The sequence below is a fragment of the Monodelphis domestica genome, chromosome 2, assembly GCF_027887165.1.
Source record: "Monodelphis domestica isolate mMonDom1 chromosome 2, mMonDom1.pri, whole genome shotgun sequence".
NCBI lineage: Eukaryota > Metazoa > Chordata > Mammalia > Didelphimorphia > Didelphidae > Monodelphis > Monodelphis domestica.
Genome location: NC_077228.1, coordinates 448,739,270 through 448,759,434, shown reverse-complemented (window position 1 = coordinate 448,759,434; position 20,165 = coordinate 448,739,270). Strand labels below are relative to the sequence as shown.

Below are 20,165 nucleotides of genomic sequence, written 5' to 3'. Positions count from 1 at the left end.
TATGAAATGATTTTCTTCTGTGAGCTTTTAAACCTCTTTTTTCCATTTGGTTAGTACTACATTTTTATGAAACTCTTCTTTATCAAATTTCTGTGCCTCCTTTTCCATTTGTCCAATTCTACATTTTAAGCTGTTAAATTCTCCCCCCCCCATTAGTTTAATTTATCTTCCCCATTTTTCTTCTGCTTCTCCTATTTGATTTTAGTATTCTTTTTCAAGCTCTTTAATTGCCTAAGACCAATTACCATTTTTCGTGAAAGTTTTGCATGTGGCTATTTGATCTCACTTCTGTCTTCTGAGTCTGTTCTTTGCTATTTTTTGTCTCCATAATATTTTTCTATGATTAGGTTTTTTTTTTCTAATTGCTCATTTTCCCAGCCTTTTTTTAAAAGTTTACTCTTATCTTAAAGGTGGGTTGTGTTCTCAGAGTAGAGGGCAAGCCTCTTAAACTTCAATTTTTTTCTTCCTACTACCTTCAGCTCTATTTCTGGATTTCTGCAAGTTTTAATTCTCCCAAGATGATATGATTATAGCCTGGAAGTCATCTCCTATTGCTGATTAAATCTTCTTGAGGGATTGATGATGGTTTACAGGGCTCAGGGCACTGTGAGCTATCTTGTGCTGGTACTCAGGGCCTCACTCTGAGCTTAAACCAGTTGAGTACACTATAGATTACTCTACAGTGGAATTTGGGCCTCACCAATACTCTGAGCTACTATAGTGCCACCTTTGCTCTGCCTCTCCTGGGCTAATTTTAGAACATAACTTCTTCCAAATACATAACTCTACTCTGTTATAAAGCTTGGAGTTATATCAGGACATTACTTAAAAACATACTGAAACTGAAGATAATTAAGTTTTAAGATAGAACTATTAGGTGATTTCTTCACAACCTGTTTTGATCTTATATTTTCAGAGCCATCTGAAATTGAGGCAGTTGAAGAAAGACTACTTACTTTGGCTGAAAAGGTTGAAGAAAAGAGATGTCAGATTCTTAATAAATGGGATGAAATCTATGCTCTTGAAAAACACATTAAGACTGACTTGGTTCATAATGAGATTGCAAATATTGCTGAAAGTAGCTGTAAGAGCATAGAGGTATGCTATTTCCTTATTTAATTTTTAAAAATATTTTGTTTTATTGAGCATTGACAAGTATATGAATACTGTCCCAAAAGGATCTTGTTGCATTTAACAGTTTTTCCCCAAGTAAGATATAGTTAGTAATTTGGTTAAAGCAATGTCTCTTTCATATGCTTTGTATTTGACTGATTTGATTTATACTTGAAAAAAATTATATATAATGTTATTCGTAGTAAGGTTTTTTAATTTTGATGGGGGCAGCTAGGTGGTTCAATGGTCTGAGAACCAGGTCTAGAGACCTGGATCCAGATTCAGCCTCAGATACTTCCTAGCTATATGATACTGGGCAAGTGACTGCCCCATATTGCCTAGCCCTTATCACTCTTTTATCATGGATCTAATACACAAGATTAATTCTAAGATGAAAGGTAAGGGTTTAAAAAATAATAATATTTGACAACAATGATTACAATGATGACAATAAAAAAAATTTCCATTTATATAACACTTTTTTGGTTATAAACTACTAACCCCCTGGAAGTTAATAGGTGGCACAGTGTATAAAGAGCTAGGTCTGGAAATAGGGAAACATGAATTTGAATCCAGCCTTGGAAATTTACTCTTTGTATGATCCTGTGTAAAATATGCAATTTCTGGTTGTCTTACCTTCCTCAACCATAAAATAAGGATAATAATAGCACCTATTTTAAAGATTTATATGGATCAGAGGGTATTTCTTAAGTGCTCATTTCTTCCCACTCCCTTTTCCTTCCTTCCTTCCTTCCTTCCTTCCTTCCTTCCTTCCTTCCTTCCTTCCTTCCTGCCTTGCTTCCTTCCTTCCTTCCTTCTCCATCTGTCTGTCTAACTATTTATCTATCTATCCATCTCTGTCATCTATAGAACAAGATTGGTCTCTTAGGATCACTGATTTAGAATTGAGGGGATCTAAGATGTCATCTAATCCAACACAAGACTTTAAATGGAGTAAATGACAGAGTTAGGACTCAAACCCAAGTCCTTCAACTTTAGATCTTTAATACTTAGTGTCAGATAGAGTTCAGCTACATCACATTCTATAAGTGTTCAATTATAAGAGTATTTCTTGTTCTGAGAAGACTGCCAAATTCATTTATTAATACACATAGATTTAATTCTATATTGTCTATCCCTAACTACTACAGAGAGCTGATAGAAGATGAATTAAGATTCTGTGAAAGGATTTTAAAAGTAGACAATTCTGTGTCAAGTTGTGAGGTTTTATTCTTATATAAGAATTTACCTGCCCTCAAGCCTTCTTCTGAAGCCATTATGGGAGAGAAATGATTATGAAGTATAAATTGTTATGCTTTTTAACATAAGCTCTTATAGGTTACCCTGATGAACAGGTAGCTAGGTGGCACAGTTGATGGAGTGAAGAATCATCTCCCTGAGTTCATATCTGGCTTCAGACACTAGCAGTATGACCCTGGGCAAGTCATTTCACAACGTTTGCCTCAGTTTCCTATTTTTATACAATGAGCTGAAGAAGAAGATGCAAAACTACACCAATATCTTTGTAAAGAAAACCTCAAATGGGGTCATAAAGAGTTGGACACAGCTGAACAACAAAGAGGATACTGATAATACTTCATTATCCATAGTACTCCTTTAGCCTCAACATAATAAAATTAACCTGTTCATCTCTTCCATTTAGATCCCTTTCACTCCAACTTTGTTGCTCATTACGGCTACCTCATTGTACTCTGAAAAAGCTGAGGCACAGTATATTCTGCTCTGTCTCCTCACTTTCTCTCTGCATGTGTTTCTCCTTTTCAGTTTGATTCTTTTAAACAACTCATTCTTAGGTTCTTTTTTTAATCCTTTTAAGGTCAGGTGTTTCTCTGATAAAATTTTTCATATTCTCTTCTATTAATTCATTCTTTTTATTTCCTATTGTCTTAGGAAATCATGAACTCCCCTTTGTCCAATTCTAGTTCTTAATACATTATTCTCTTCCATGATTTCCTGGATCTCTTTTTCCAGTTTGGTGATCTTTCACAGCGTTCTTGATTTTCTCAAATTGCTCTTATTTTTTTTTCCTAAATTTTCCTCAACCTCTCTTATTTTGTTTTTGAATTCTTTGTTAAGTTCTTCCAAAAACTCTTTTTGGTCTTTTAGCCATTTATTGTATTTTTTTTTTGCTGTTTTTGTTGTAGGTTTCTTTATTCACTATCCTCTGAGTTCTAGCAGAGGTTTTCTCTATCCCCATAATAGCTATCAATAGTTGGATAATTTCTCCTTTGCTTGCTCATTTTAATTGACTTTTAAAATTTTAGCAGCCAGTGCAACAGATTTAATTATAACAATTTTACTAGACTCTCAGGTTCCTATTGTGTTGATGTATGTTATGTCAGGTTTTATGATTTATTTTTTAGTTTATTTTTACCTGGGTTCTATTTGGTTCTTCCATTTTTGTTTGTTTGTTTGTTTTTTTAGTCCAGGTTCTAGTATAATGCCAGGGCAATAGCTGAAACCATACTTTGTGATTGACCTCAAATGTTTTGCCCAAAGCCAGTTGGCAGTTATGCCAATGCCAGTGACATAAGCCAGTTTGTGGCAGCAACAAGAGATTCCACTCTCCTGCTAGTGACCACAGCTAATGGAACCCCAGTCACTCCAGAACAATACTCATTGGTGTGTCCTTATTCCTCACTCCTCCTCTCCTCCTGCAATATAGCTCAAGAGAGAGCAGATGTCCAGTCTGTGTTCATTGGACTTCCAAAGTCCTTCATTTGCCCATGAAACTTGAACCAGCAGAGTTCTCCAGAGCTGAGGCCTCAGCAGACACAGCTACTCCCATACCTTCTGCCTATATATTCCAGGGTTATCCTTGAAGATTAAGGTGCAGGAGCTCAGCAAACAAGACGAGGTTACCAATCCTGCTCTCAGCCTTTACTTTATTGATTCCATTCTGTTTGCTTTGTTCCTGCTCCCAGGGCCTAGAGCTGTGGGACTGAGGTCAGGGAAGTCAGAAACCTTCCTTCTTACCCTAGTTGTTTAGCTTCACTCTGAACAACTTTATCGTTGCTGCTTTTACCTTTGATTCTGTGGAGTTACTTTTGATTGTTAGTGGGGGGTATTAGGAAGGCCAAAAAGCTTCATGCCCTTCTTCCCTATTTCCCCTAAAGATATTTTCATGGAAGCTTTTAGCCTCTATTTATAAGATGAAACTTATTTATTTAGCTAAAAACTAATTGTATAATCACCTTTGTCTGTATTTAACTTTAAGGCATGTAGAATTTTCCCCATATATTTCTAAACTTAAGAATATTGATAAACAATTCTTATTAACTAGATATATAATAACCCCTTCTTCCATTTCTCATTCAGACTGAAGCTATTAAGTTGGAGACAATTAATGGAATTTTGAAGAAAAAAATATTGGTGAGTTCTTTTGGATTTTATATTATATTGATATTAGTTTTCCTGTGGTGTCTGCTTTTTTTTTAATATTATCAGTAAAGCATTTCTCTAATATATTGTAGTCTTTATAATGTGTCATTGAATTCTGTCTAAAATTCTTAGTCTTAAAATATTCCAACTTTAACCTAGATAAATAGAAGGCAATTCAATTTAGGGGAAAGTAATTTCCTGGTTTTCAGGAAAAGGATTCTGTAGGCATTACAAATTGTTTTTTGGAGACAGGGTCTCTGAGTATTGGCTGGGACCTTATCAGGGAGCTTCTGGTGTAAGATTGGGATCTAATTTGATTCAGGATCACTTCTTAGGAGAATATTATTGGGATCATTGGAGAGATAAAGAACTACTAGGAATAAAGACACCTAACAACCCAAAACTAGTAATTTGGTCCAGGAGTCCAAAACAGAGAAGAAAAAGGCCAGAAGTGAGAAAAGGGTTTAGTTCCAATGAAAATTACACCAGTTATGAGAAGGGTAGTGATTAGTCATCTTTCAAATTCTTAGTATCTGCTTTTCATTCTAATTGAGGCACCTATATTATTTTGTAGTAGTTATCAATAATCATCTTTTCATTTTTTGAGAGCTTAGCATTTTTGAGTGATTTTTTTTATTTTTCTTGCTGTGGTATCATGCATATTCTTTTGTTAGTATATTGTAAGGGTGAAAAGGGGTTAATTGTATAGGGTTGGACTTGATTATTTAAGAGTTTGGTTGCCAGGAATTTAATGAATTCCAAAGAGATTTTATTTACAATTTATTTACAAAATGTAGAAAGAGTGAAGCAAAAAATCAGCAAGAGGATAAGGTAAGATATCTAGCTTGAGCACTAAATAATTAATTCCCAGCTCCTGGCTCAAAACTAGGACCAGGAGAGTTGGTCCTTAGCTGACCTCAGCAAAGTCAAGGACCTGGGGACGTCACTCCTGAGGCTAGTATTTTCAGAAAATATCCAGGAAAGGGTCAGCCTTTTCACTCACCAAGTGTCAGTCCAGTAAGCAGATTTTTCTGCCCCTCTTCACCAGCCTCAACTTGAAAGCATGAAGAATTAAACTCCAGCAGAAGTCCAAGTTGAACTCCACTCCAAGAATGCCCAGCTCTGTGTAGCACTCTCTCTCTTAAAGACATTTTCTCTTGTGTCACTTTCCCTAATTCCATGTCTACCAATCACAACTAATGCTCTGCTCCAGGACTGCCCAGAAGGCAGTTAGTTGATTCTGATTCATTACCCACTACCATACATGTGGGTCACAGACCTCCCACTTCATGAGTAAGTGGAATATTTGCACTTTGGGTGATCGGATCTAAATGGGCATATCTTCATACTTAACTTTAAGTACCGTGCTTACACTTTTTGTGATTGAATCTAAAAATAGGGGGGGGGGGTCTCCATATTTAACTTTTAAGTAGGATGTTTACACTTATGGGGATTAAAATCTAAAAATATACATGAATTACAATTTAAATCTTCACAATCAGGGAAGAAGAGCTAAGTACCTTCATTATTACAATCAGGGGAGAGCCAAATCCAGTCTTCACAATATACTCTATTCTATATGAATTAATACAAATTTTTCCTTGTTTTTTAAAAAATTCTCTATATCATGTTTTACTTTCGACTATACAGCTTGAAGTATTCCTGTAGACTTGCTAGCAATCTGAGCTCATACAAAATAAGATAGGTCAGAGCCAAGTTTTAAAGAGACAAACTCAGGATCTGTAATTTATATTTTATCCTTCACGCAATAGGAAAGGCTTCCAGTGGAGGAATGATGTAATATATGAAATATGAGGTAAAGAGAGGAGAGACTATACAAAAAGAATAGCTAGGAGCCTATAGAAATAGCCCAGGTGAAAGGTGATGAATATCTGAAGAAGTGACTACAGTATGGACAGAAAGATGAGTGCAAGATATGCTGTAAACATGAATCAATAAGATTTGACAACTGATTAGATATGGGGAGGGAGGGAGGAAGTTCAAGGGAGTCAAAAGTTATTCAAGTTTGAACATGGGAAACTAGGAAGATAATGGCTTTCTTAAAAGATATGAGGAAGACTGGAAGAAGGACAGACTTGAGGATGGAGAGGATGATGGGTATAGTTTGGAATATATTGACTTTGAATTGCTTTTAGAATATATATGAGAAAATTCCAACAGACAGTGCTGGAGCAATAAAATGAAGGAAAATTTTAGGACTAGATATTTATATTTTGAAGTGGTTAGAGGTAATACCATATTTGAACCTATAGATACATAGTAATCACCAAGAGAAACAATTTATAGATAGGGAAATAAAGCTGATGATGAAGCCTTATGGAACACTCATGCTTAGAACATGGAATGTGGCAAATGAACTAGCAAAGACTGAGAATAATTGGTCAGGAAAGGAGGAGAAATACCAAAAGACAGCAGCATCACAGAAACCAAAAGAAGGAAAGAATATCCTAATTAATACTCTTGACATTTTCAGAAAGCTCAGGGAAGTAAAGGATTGATAAAAGCCAACAAAATAATGATGATCAGAAGTTGGAATTAGGGTTTTGGGAGGTCAGGTATCCACTTTACCTTGATGGGGACCCTGTACGACCAATTTGATTAGTCAGCTTGGAAAGTGGAATGCTTATCTAGGCTAATAATGATGTATCAACTGAAATAATTATACTTAAATATTATATATGTATAAATATAATTAAAATAATTGTTTATTTAGATAAAGGAGGAAGGGAAGAGAATTGGGATGATCTATCTTAAAACCTATAAATAACCTCCCCCACAATCAAGTTGATAACCTACACTATTTAATATTTCTCTACCTACAAATCTAATTCATAAAACTAGCTAAATTAACCCCCATTAGGTAATATATAAAAGTGGTAAGGAATTAAAGGTAGCAGGAACAAGGTTGAAAAGAAAGGTCTCACTGACAATTGTCCTCTGGAGTCTTGAGCAACTCTGTTGGAAATCACTCTCTACATCAACAGGGTCCACAGGGACAGACTGGATCACAAGGAAATCCAGAGGAAAGAGAATATTTTCCAGGTCCACCCCAGGAGACTAGACAGAAACTCGTCCTGCCTGCTTAACTGTCCCTCTGAGAAGAAGCAACAGCCCCTGTTACTTCTCCAGAGCTCTGGAACCTTCCTGCTTTTGCCTTGCAGCATTGCTCTTGCTCCTGCTAATTTCCCTATAACACAACCAAGGAGCTAAGCTTACTAGCCTGCTTCATTCAGAACTAAGGGTCTAGATAAGTACAAGGAAAATAAATAAAAAACAGATCTAAGAGGATAGGCAATAAGAGCTGTCAAAGTTTGACTATGGAACTCTATGTATGATACGGAAAAGAGATGACTAAGCTGAAAGAACAACTGAGAAGAAAAAGGGATCCAATGAAAGCCTGGTCTTACTCCTTGAGATGTTGGATAAGAACTGCAACCAAAATGCCTGCCTACTGAGGTATACTTTGTGCCTCAAGACTCATAGGTTCTCTATGAAAGGGGTTGCTAGTGTGGAAGCTGGGCCCACTCTGAAATCTTTAAGGAACCATGGTTCTGTGAGTCTGGAGTTTGACCCTGGGCAGCATCCTGAAATAAACCTCAAAGAATGGAAAGTAATATTGTTTCCTTCCCACAAACCAAGGTTCAAATCCATTGGACATACTATAACCAGGTCTCAAGAAAGACATGATCAAGCTGGAGAAGAATTAGAGAAGGGTGACTAAGAACTGGCTTTCTTAAGTAACTGGGATATATCTGGCATATATTTAAGTTGAGAGAAGATTAAATAAGTCTGTAAACTGTAAATCTTGAAATCTCTCAGACTTGTGAATGTTAAAAATTTTCCCATTGGGGAACTCTTAATTGGAACAAATTCCCTACTGAGAAACCTTCCCCATTTTGATGTGAGAGCTCACCAGGATCAGAAATGGGAGGACCTCTATTCCACCCATACTTAAGACTGCTTTAGGGCAGAAAACTCCTTGCCAAACAAAGAAAGTACTTGGATCCATGCTTATGGTGGAGCAAGGAGTTCTTTGAGCCAGGCCTGTTTTTAGAATTGATACAATGAGATGCTAGGTACCTAAAAGGGTCGGGCAAGTTTTGTCTTAATGAGATTAGTTGACTCAGCTGTGTTTTCACTGGTTCAGACTTACTGAGGAGATTTGTTGACTTAGCAGGAATTCAGATGGGCTGTCCTTTGGAAAGTGTCTATAGTGATTGGTAGATGTAGGGACTTAGGGGAGGTGACATGGGAGAAAAACCTCTATATAAGAAAAAGCAGAATCTCTTGAGGAGATAGATAGCCTTTTGGAGAAATCCTTTTGGAAGATCTCTGATGAGGACCGCTTGGGAAGAATCTCTTGAGAGAGGCCTTTTGGAACAGTCTCTGGCTGGAAGGCTCTCTGGTGAAGTCAGCTGAGATGGAGCTGGCCTGGTGTCACTAGAATCCTTATTTAGTCAGACCTTGTAGTGAGTGTTAAAAAACTGACTGATTTCTCTCTTAAGACTCAGGTCTAGGCCATATTGGCTTGAGGCCCTTCATACTTATTCCTTTCTTACTCTCTCTCTCTTTCTTTGATTATTCATTGTATTGTTAATTAAAATCTCTATAAAACCCAATTGACTTGGGTATTTGAATAATTGGGAATATTTCCCTGGTGACCACCTTATATTTTATTTAAAAACCAAGACACTGTAGTGAAACATATTTCTGCGGTCAAATTTACTCACCCTCTCTTATATCTATCACAATTTATATCTTCCACCATTTAAACTCACTACAGTTTAAGACCTCAACCATTTTAAATCTCACAAAACCATTACAGAAGAATTATCATGTGCCAGGCTTGGTGCTAGTGGCTAAGACACTTTGATTGGTCTGGGGATATGGTTGAAAAAGTGAAACCAGAAAACATCTGTATGAAATGAACACAAATGTGCTGACCAAATACTGACCAAACAGCAGAAATAACTAGCATTTATGTAATTTTCAAAGAATTTTTATTTTTTAGTTTTATTTTTTTAGTTTTATTTAATTGGTCAATTTAGAACATTATACCTTGGTTACAAGGATCATATTCTTTTCCTCCCCTTCCCCCATCCCTTCCCATAACTGACTTGCAATTACACTGGGTTTTACATGTGTCTTTGGTCAAAAACTTTTTTCATGTTGTTGATGTTTACACTAGGATGATCATTTGGAGTCTGCACCCCTAGTCATATTACCATCAACTCATGTAATCAAGCAGATGTTTTTCCTCAGTGTTTTTGCTCCCACAGTTTTCCCTCTGAATGTGAATAGTGTTTATTCTCATAGATCCTTCCAAGTTGTTTGGATCACTGCATTGCCACTAATGGAGAAGTCCATTACCTTCGATTGTACCACAATGTATCAGTCTCTGTGTACATTGTCCTCCTGGTTCTGCTCCTTTTGCTCTGCATCACTTCCTGGAGGTTGTTCCAGTCTCCATGGAATTCCTCTACTTTGTTATTCCTTTGAGCACAATAGTATTCCATCACCAACATATACCACAGCCATTCCCCAATTGAAGGGCATCCCCACATTTTCCAATTTTTGGCCACCACAAAGAGTGCAGCTATGAATATTCTTGTACAAGTCTTTTTCCTTATTATTTCTTTGGGGTTACAAACCCAGCAGTGCCATGGCTGGATCAAAGGTCAGACCGTCTTTTAGTGCCCTTTGGGTCAAATAATTTTTAAAATAGTCTTTCATTTTGTCTTCACAATGACCCTGGAAGTTAGGTACTATTACCACTCCCACTTTATTGATAAAAATAATAATTATAACAGTGAAAATTTCTATAGTGCTTCCTATGTGTCAGGCACTGTGCTATCCACTTTACAATTGACTCCAGTAACAACCTGAGAAGTCGGAGCTATTATTATTCTTATTTTAGAGATAAGGAAACTGAGGTAAATGCAGATTAAGTGACATGCCCAGAGTGACACAGGTAGGAAGTATCTGAAGCTACTCAAGTCTTCCTGACTTCAGGCCAAAGTGAGGAAACTGAGGCAAACAACTCTTAAGTGATTTGCCCGGGGTAACAGATTTTATACTTAGTTTGAAAAATATCACTTTATGATAAACATAGAGTAGTACTAAATTTAAATGTATAATACTCATTACTCTACAAGCTGTTAGAGGTGGTAATTTAAAGCTGTTATATCTCTAATCTTTTCAAACTGATGTCATGTGATTGCAAATATAAAATCTATGTCAGATTGCTTGCTATTTCAGGGAGTGGGGAAGGGTGGGAAGGAGTCAGGGAAGGAGGGAGAGAATTTAAACTCAAAACTTTTAAAAACTAATGGTAAACATTATTTTTACCTGTAATTGGGGGAAAAGAAAATATTTTAAAATAATTCTTTTACAAAATATGCCCAGATCAGAAAAAAAAAAACCAACAAAACAAATTGATATGATGAAAAGTGACCAAATAATCTTACAGCATCTTTGGGTGCCTTCACCACAATAATGGAATCATATTGAATTGATCTCCATTTTTGTCAGAGCAGTGTGGGGCGATGGAGGAGGTGGGAAGCCAAGGTTACACACTGAAGGAATTGAATTATGGGTAAATCTAATAACAAGCAGAGTCAGAATATAGATAAATAATGAGAATTAGAACAAGGAGCAGGTCAGAAACCAGGCAAGTAGCCAAGAACACAGAAGACATAAAAACTAGTGAGTTAAAACAGTATAGGTGTCAAGCAAGCAGGAATAAGGAGAAAGAGGAAAGGACTAGCCAGCAGAAGAAATGAAGTTCTGATAACAAGATCTTGACAACAGAGGTAACCCTGAGTCCTAAGCTTGTGCTATAACTTGGAATTTCATTTATTTAAGGAACAGAGTTTCTAAGCATGAGTAACTTTTATCTTTTAGGTAAAGAGAATCAGATTGGGTTGTGGGCTAAGGGGATAGATAAGTGGAGTTCCTAACAAATGTGACCTAGCATGACATTTGTACTATCTTGAATATTCTGTTTAGACTAGTCAAAATGTTCAACAATTTTAAATTTGTCCCTCTAACATATAATTATTCCAATCATTGAATTAACTCTAAAAAGGACTTTAAAGTGTCCAAAACCCTGCCCAAAATCTCACAGAAATTTAATTGTATTGTCCCAACCAAACCTTTCTATTTCAATTCTTAGCCGCTATGTTCTGGCCTCAATTTAATAAATGTGTTTCTTTTTAAAAAATATGATTTAAAAATTTCAGTGAATACACATTTATTTTCACTCCCTTCTACTCTCCTTATTAAAAAAAAAACAAAAACAACCCTGTACAAATTCGCATTAAGCAAAACAGATTCTCATCTTCAAAATGTTCATTTCCAAAAAGCAAAACAAAACTGTATGACACATTCTGCATTTTGAAGTCTTCACCTTCCTCCCAGGGAGTGGATTATCATAGTTCATCATCAGTTTTCTCATGGTTGATTGTCCTATTGGTCAGAATTCTTAGGTATTTCAAAGTTCATTGTTTATATTATTATAGAAATTGTTCTGGTTATTCTCAATTTATTCTACATCAGTTTATATAATCTCAAGTTTCTCTGAAAACCATCCCTTTCATCATTTCTTATGGCCCAAACATATTCCATTACACTCAGATACCACATTTTCTTCAGCCACTCCCTAGTTTATATGCTGCCCCCTTTTTTTCCAAGTTGTTTGAGAGCTGCTGTGTGCTATACTCTGTCTCTGATGAACTCCTATTATGTGCTTCCCCTAATACTATGTGTGTGCTTGTTCATATATAAGGATGTAATAGCAGAAGGTGGCATACACACGCTCTTATTTAAGGAGAGATGATTGAGTTATTGATATTATATGAGATTGACTGCTTCATTTGATTTATTTTGATAGGACTCCGAAGTAAGAATCAAAGAAAACCTTGACAAGCATAAAATAATCCGGGAAGAACAGCAGTAAGTATTAATAAGTTAATAATTGTAATGGGATATATGTGTGTGTGTGTGTGTGTGTATTTATTGAAGCCCATACTTTCTATCTTAGATTCAATACTGTGTATTGGCTCCAAGGCAAAAGAGTGGCAAGGGCTAGGCAATGGGGGTCAAGTGACTTGCCCAGGGTCACACAGCTGGGAAGTGTCTGAGCTCAGATTTATACTCCTGTCTCCAGGGCTGACTCTCTAGCCACTGTCCCACCTTTTTGCCTGATCCTATAGCAATATATTTTTATAACAGATCAATTCATATCACATTTGATCATATGAAAAAGTAATATACTTGGAGTCAACAAAGTTACAAAACCTGCCTGTAACTCAGTTTTTATGTGGGGAAGTGTACAAACTTTCTGGGTCTCATTTTATTACCTGAAAAATGGAAGTGATGATACATGTACCTCCCTCATCAAGTCATTGGGAAAAGGGCAAATAAGATGGAGATTCATAAGCTTTTAAAAGAAAAACACAAATAAAACAGCTAAATTATTTGTTTTAAGTGTATCTGCTATGGGGCAGCTAGATGGTGCAGTGGGAGCAGTCAGGAAGACTCATCTACCTGAGTTCCAATCTGACTTCAGACTTCAGACATTTGCTAGTTGTGTGGCCCTGGGCATGTCCCTTAACCTTGTTTGCCTCAGTTTCCTCATCTATAAAAATGACCTAGAGAAGGAAATGGCCAACTACTGCAAGATCTTTGCCAAGGAAACCTCAAATGAAGTCATGAAGAGTGAGAAATAACTGAACAACAAAATCTATTATAAGTATGAACCTATATTCAATTCCTGTCCTTTAATAAGTTATATTTTAGGATGGACATCTACATATATTTACCTTTTAGTGGCTTCTTTCTGAACATCTGCCTCACTGTGAATTGGTATGTTGTAGATAAGGTATTGGAAATGCTGAGATCATTATTGTAGTTAGTCCAGAAGCATTTTTTAAATACTTATTGGGTGAGAGAAACTTTGAGAAGTTCAGAGACAGAAGAAAAAAAAAAACCACAACAAAAACTGAAAACAAAAGCAAAATCCTGTCCTTAGGGACTCATGGTCTAATAAGGGAGACAGCATTTAAATAGCCAAGTACATACAAGATTCATACAGAGAAGAAGGAATCTGAGAGGACTGAAGCCTTCAGTAGCCAGAGAGAGATCTATTTGGGAGAGAATAGGCTGTGAACATAGAGGGACCTGAGTAACCTTTGGAAGATAGCTTCATGTGAAAATAAGGATGAGATTTGGAAGAGAAAGGAAATTTCCATTTGAAAAAGAAATGATAATAAAAGAAAGTAGTGGCTAGGGTTATGCCCAATTATTCTGTTTCCTTTCATACATATTCAGGAATAGTGGTTGGAATACAAGGTACCAGCTTCTAAGAATAATTGACTCAGATCTGGAAGGGACACCCTCTGAGGTCAGAGACTTTAAAATTCCATCATTTCATAGGAGGAACTGAGATTAAATAGGTTAGGTGAAGTGTTTTGTCTAAATTCACCCAGGTTATTAGTGGCAAAATGTGGCCCGTCGGTCCTTTGATACAAATCACACAGTGATTTTAATAGAAATAATACTGAAAACTAGCATTTACATTGTACTTCATAAAATTTGACAAATGATTTAACATACATTAACATATATTTTTTTCATAACTCTGTCAGATAGATAACAAAAGTTATTATCAACCCATTTTACAGAATAAATAAGAAGGAAAGTTTAGGGCACTAAATTAGTCCTGTAGTTAGTAGATATCAGAGGTCAAATCCAGGTTTCCACTGATTTCAAGTGAGCTACCATGATGCAACTTGCTAGGAAAGAGTAATATCTAATAGTAATATCTTACATTTATATAATTCTTTGAGGTTCTTAAAGTGCTTTACAATTATTATCTGACTTAATTCTTATAACAACCCTAGGTCATAGGTGCCATTATTAACTCCATTTTGTAGATGAGGAAAATGAGTAAGACAGGTTAGGTGACTTGCCTATGGTCACAAAGCTGGTATCTTGTGTATGATATGAATTCATGCCTTCCTGAAATTCAGTTCAGTTCTCTACTTACTGTGACTCAATGCATCTACTAGAATCAGAAATAGCTGGGGTGCTAACAGAAGTCTCCTTAGGCTGCCCCTCAGCTGGAATCCTCAGGCAGAGGGCTCTTGGAACAATTGTGTCTGCTGTATCCTCTGCCTTGGAGGCCCTCACTGGCCCATAGCTAGAGAATGAAGGACTGGACATGTTGGAGTTGGTGCATGCCAAGGTCCAAGGAACATGGACTACATACCTGCTCTGTCCTGGGCTACAGCAGGAGGAGAGGAGAAGAGGGGAAGGAGGGGACAGCAGTGAGTGTGCTTCCTGAGGGACTGGTGTCCTGTTAGTTCTAGTCATTCCTAGGAGAGTGGAGTCCCTGGTTGGTGCCCTAGGGCAAGGCAGACTGGCTGCTTGCAGTAGTGGTGGCAGAACTGCCAACAGACTTTGATCAGAACACCTGAGGTCAATTGTAGAGAAAAGTTTGTGAGGGATCAGGAATTACATCATACCCTGGATTATAAAAACTGGGAAAATTAAATAGGACAAAAGTAAAAGAAAACCCAAAAAATCCTGAAAGCTGCAGTAACACATACCAGTAAAATAGGAACCTTGAGAGTCCAGTAAAAAGCTAATAAAAATAAAAACAAACAAATGAATAAAAATGAGCAAAGTAGAATAACTGAGCTATTGATTCCTATTATGGGAATAGAAAAGACCTTGGCTCAAACTCAAAGGGAAGTGAAGTAAAAACACCTACCTCAAAACAGCAAAGAAATAGTAAATAGCCACAAGCTCAAAAATAACTTTTGGAAGATTTAAACAAAAAACAACAACATAAAAAACAAAATAAGGCATTGAGGGAAAATGAGGGGAAGAAAAGCAAAAGCAATGCAAGAAAATAAAGAAAATCAGGAAAGAAAGAATGCTCAATTAGAAAAAAGATATCAAGAAATTCATGGAAGAGAATAATGTATTAAGAACTAGAATTGGACGAGGGGAAGTTCATGGTTTCTTAAGAAGAAATAATGAAGGAAATCCAAAGAATAAACTAATATAAGAGAACATGAAACATCTTATCAGAAAAGCAACTGATGTGGAAAACAGATCAAGGTGAGACAATATAAGAGATTACAATAAAAAATGGTTTAGGCCTCATACTTTTAAGATATCATCAAGAAAAGCTGTCTAGAAATTCTAGAATCAGAGGGTAAAATAGAAATGGAAAGAATTCACCTATCACCACCTCAAAGAAGGTGACCCAAATATGAAAATGCGCAGAAGCATCTTTACTAAGCTCCATGGATCCCAGGTGAAGGAATAAAATGCTACAAGTAACAAGAACAAAGTGATTAAGTAATTTAAATGCCATGGAGCTATAGTCAAAATCACATAACACTTAGCAGCCACAACATTAAAGGAACACAGGAAATGGAGCAACATAGTATTTACAGGAACAAAAGAACTAGGCTTACAACCAATAATAGCATATCCAGTAAAGATGAGCATAATTATGAAGGTTAAAAAAATGGATATTTAGTTAACTAAAAGGGTTTCAACTATTCATGGGGAAAAACTCAGAAGTCACCAGAAAATCTGATCTATAAGAAACACACAATGATAATGAAAGACAAATCCTAAACAAATCAAAAGGTCAAATTGTTTTATTCTAATATAGGAAAATGTTACCTAAAGCCCATGGGAATGCCATCATTACCTGGGTATTTTGAAGGGGCATGGCAAGGTTAAGTTGTGAATGTATTGGAATGAGCCAAAGTGGAAATGGAACATACTAGGAGGAGGCAGGGTAGAATGTCTATCTCATATGGAGGAGGAATGAGTGGAGGAACTGTCACAGAGAAGTGGAGGAGGGAGTGGAGTGCTGGGAGTACTTTGACACAACTCTCCTCAGACTTAGGATGAAGAGAGAACAAAATGCACAATTAGAAAGGTAAAATGTCTCTTAGTGTACAGAAAAATAAGAGGGAAGGAGGATGGGATAATGGAGGGGGGCTGTGAGAGGGTTAAGAGACAGGAGGACAAGAAAAGGGAGGGAAGGAAGGAACACCTATAGGGGAGTAAAACATCAAGTGGTAGGGAAGTAAGGTGAGGGGATAAGGGAATCAAGAAATAGGGAGGCATGGTTGGGGGGGATAAGGAAGGTATATTAGAAAGGTGAATATAATAAGAATTAAAAGGTAAGAGGGAAAAAAAAAGGGAGTGACCTTTTGAAAGGAGAGCTAAATTATAAGGAGGAGGAGGAGGAGAGGATAAAAGAGTATTTCGAGAGGTATTGGTCAAAGGAAATTGGACACCCGAGGAGGAATATAATGGAAAGAAAGGAAGAGGGGTATAGACAGTGAAGGGGAATGGGATAGATGGAAATGCACAGCTAGTAACTATGATTTTCAGAATAAATAGGATGAATTCATTCATGTAAAGAAAATGGATAACAGAAAAGATTAAAAACTAGGATCTTACAATATGTTCTTTACCAGAAACACATTGAAAAGGAAAGATGCACATAGAATGAAGGTGGACTGAAGCAGAATATACTATGCCTCAGCTTATCCAGAGATGGGAGGGGTAGTGATCATATTCTCTGATAGATTTGGGGCTAAAATGGATATAATTGGAAGGAATGAACAGGGTAATTATATGTATTGGAGGTTACTATGGAAAATGAAGTATTATAAGTATTGGATCTGAATGCTCCAAGAGTTATAGTATTCATATTTTTAAAGGAAAAACTAAATGAGAAGCTGATGGAAATAGACAACAAAATAATACTAGCAAGGGGTTTTAATTTCCCCCTCTCAGAACTAGATAAATCTAATGGCAAAAAGAGTTAAGAAGATGAATATAATTTTAGGTAAGTTAAATATGACATATCTAGAGAGCTCCCACACAACTGCTTCAGGTTTGAGTAGATCTAAACCTGAGCATACCCATAATCCAAACAGTTTCTGGTGGGACAATTGTTTGGAGAGCATAAATATTCTGCAAAAGTCTTTCTTTAACTTTCATCATGCCATGGAGATAATCCTGCATTCCTGAGATATGGTGCTAGAATGAAAGGTGGGTATGATGAAATTGGAAAGACTTGCTTTTGGAAAAAGTATGGTCCCAGCAACAGATTGTTTCTGCTACCAAAAGACTGATCTAGCTAAATATAATACTTGTAATGCATATTAACTGAGAAACAGTTGGATTAAGTTGATCAAATTAAATGCTCAGAGAACCATAGAGAAACAGGCTCTATAATAAGTTGCTAAAGCAATTGTAAATATTTTTTAGAAAACAAGATGGAAATATACATTAAGATCTCTTAAGTTTCATGATTATTAACCTAGGGATCCTGTTCCTAGGATTAGGCCCTAAGGACATTATTTAGAGGACAAAAAGCTGTGTATGTATGAAAATATTCATGGAAGCTTTGTTTATAATGACAAAAATACTGGAAATAACACAAATGAATGGGAGAAATGGCTGAATAGGTTGTGATATTTCAATGTAATGGATTGTATTATGTTAATAGAAATGACAAACATTGGAAATATAAATAAAATATGAGGGAAATATATGAAGAGATGAAAAGAGAATAATGATAACATAGATAATGATTACATTAAAAAATAACAGCTGCACAATCAAGAGAAAAAATTTATCTAAGTAAAACCAATTGAAAGAGAACTCAAAAGCAGAGGGTGTTTATATTAGCACACATATATAATTCATACATTTTTAAACAAATTATAAACTGGAATTTGTAGTTTAGTACACAATGTTAATGCATTTGTTTATCTAAATGTTTTTGTTATTGCTTATTAAGAATATAATTAAAACTATTATATGGGACCTTACTTCTCTATAATCCCCCATTAAGGGATTTCAAAAATGGGATTTCAAAGTACTTAATAAAGAATTTTGCTAGTTCTAAGGTATAAGAATAAACTATTTTTATAGTTGCAAAGGGCTTCAGGGGACATCCAATTCTGATTAGTGGAATAATGGAGACCTAGAGAAATGAGAGGACTTGTTCATGATCACACTGATAGTAAAATACCTAACCCAAGTTTTGATTCCCAAATCATCACTGGTTTCATTGACCTATATCACTTACACATGGTTATAAAGGCTTGAATTCATTTCCCAGACTTTAAGTCTCATAATAGTCAAGTAGTACCATCAGTAGGAGAGTGTTTATAGATGTTGGTAATATATTTGCTACCTACTTACTGTAGAATTGAACTAAGATACCCATTTAATTGAAGGTGAATGGATATTTCCAGAATACTCGATTCAAAGTAAATTGTGTTCAAAAATAAATGTTAAATTGAAATATATTTTTATTTTTGAGACATTTCCTCCTATCTAATGATTTTTAAAAATTGTCTATTTAAAGGAAATTTTGGGATTTCCTTGACACCCTGATAAGATCTGAAGATGTGGAAGAATGATAAGTACCTGGGAAAATGGCACGTGAACATCAAGAATGATCTCAAGAACAAACCCCTGAGGTTTTGAAACATAAAAATTAAATTGGCTTGTTTCTTCTTTTCGATTTCAATATTATTTTCTACTTTAAAACATAGGAATATCTATATATTTATATTTTTTGCTCTATATACATAGACATATATGTTGCAAAAACATTTTCATGAATATTTTCTTCTAATATATATGTAATTTATATGTTTTTAATGCTGTATCTATAGCATTTTTTGTAGATACAATCATCTCATTTAATAACTTTGGGAAAATATTTTTCATTGTTTTAATAAGGAGGAAAACTAGTATAAATGTAATACTAGTCCAATTTGTTTTTGAATATTTGCTTAATGCAAGTTCAGATTTTTATATTTAATAAAATCTGACAAAGTTCTAATTTATATAACTGATATCATGATCCTCATGTAGCTCCCTGGTTATAGTATTACAAAGAACAGATCCTTCTAGGAGGATGTATCATTATTTTCCATAATCCTCTCCTGGGTTCCTCAGTGAACAGAGGGGACAACTCATGAAAACCTATATGTTATGAGTTACATTTTTTTCTTGGGGTCTTGAAGTTCAAAGAACTGGGGATTCTCTTCTTTGATGGAGCTTCATAGGGAGTAATATTAGCAATGAGAGTAAAACAAAGAATTTATGGCATATAAGATTCTACCTGGAATTCTTCAGGAAGTGGGAAAATTCAGAAGCATGGACTAAATTACAAGATCCTAGAATCCTGGAGTTGAAATAATCTGTTCCTGAATAAGAAAACTATCACATTCCATAAATGCTCAGTAATTTTGCTTGAATATTCACAACCTTCCAAAGGCAACCTGTTCTTCTATGAGCTGTAATTGTAAGGACAGTTTCCTTAGAGCAAATTTAAATATGCCTTTCTGTAACATCCACCTTTTGCTCCTAATTTTATCTTTTGGGGCCAAACAAAACAGTTGAAACCTTTGTCCTTTCAAATACTTTTTTTTGTGATCAATCTCTCTCTGTTGAACTCTTATTCAAGTTAAACATCCTCATTTCCTTAAATCAGTTTTCAAATGAAGCGTTTAACCAACCTGGTCATCTGAATTGGGATATATTCAAGTTCTTCTCTACCCTTCTCC

At 35.7% G+C, this 20,165-nt stretch overlaps 1 protein-coding gene across 1 annotated transcript in view; it reads left to right on the top strand.

Moving 5' to 3' along the window:
- Window positions 1–19,107, top strand: part of C2H6orf118 (chromosome 2 C6orf118 homolog) — a 63,568-nt gene extending 44,461 nt beyond the window's left edge. Inside the window, exons 8-11 of the mRNA XM_007484877.3 lie at window positions 917–1,098; window positions 4,453–4,506; window positions 12,428–12,489; window positions 18,956–19,107. Of these exons, the coding sequence (XP_007484939.1) occupies window positions 917–1,098; window positions 4,453–4,506; window positions 12,428–12,489; window positions 18,956–19,010 (353 nt within the window). The 3' untranslated portion in view covers window positions 19,011–19,107. The remainder of the gene's footprint in view (window positions 1–916; window positions 1,099–4,452; window positions 4,507–12,427; window positions 12,490–18,955) is intronic.
- Window positions 19,108–20,165: the final 1,058 nt, after the last annotated feature.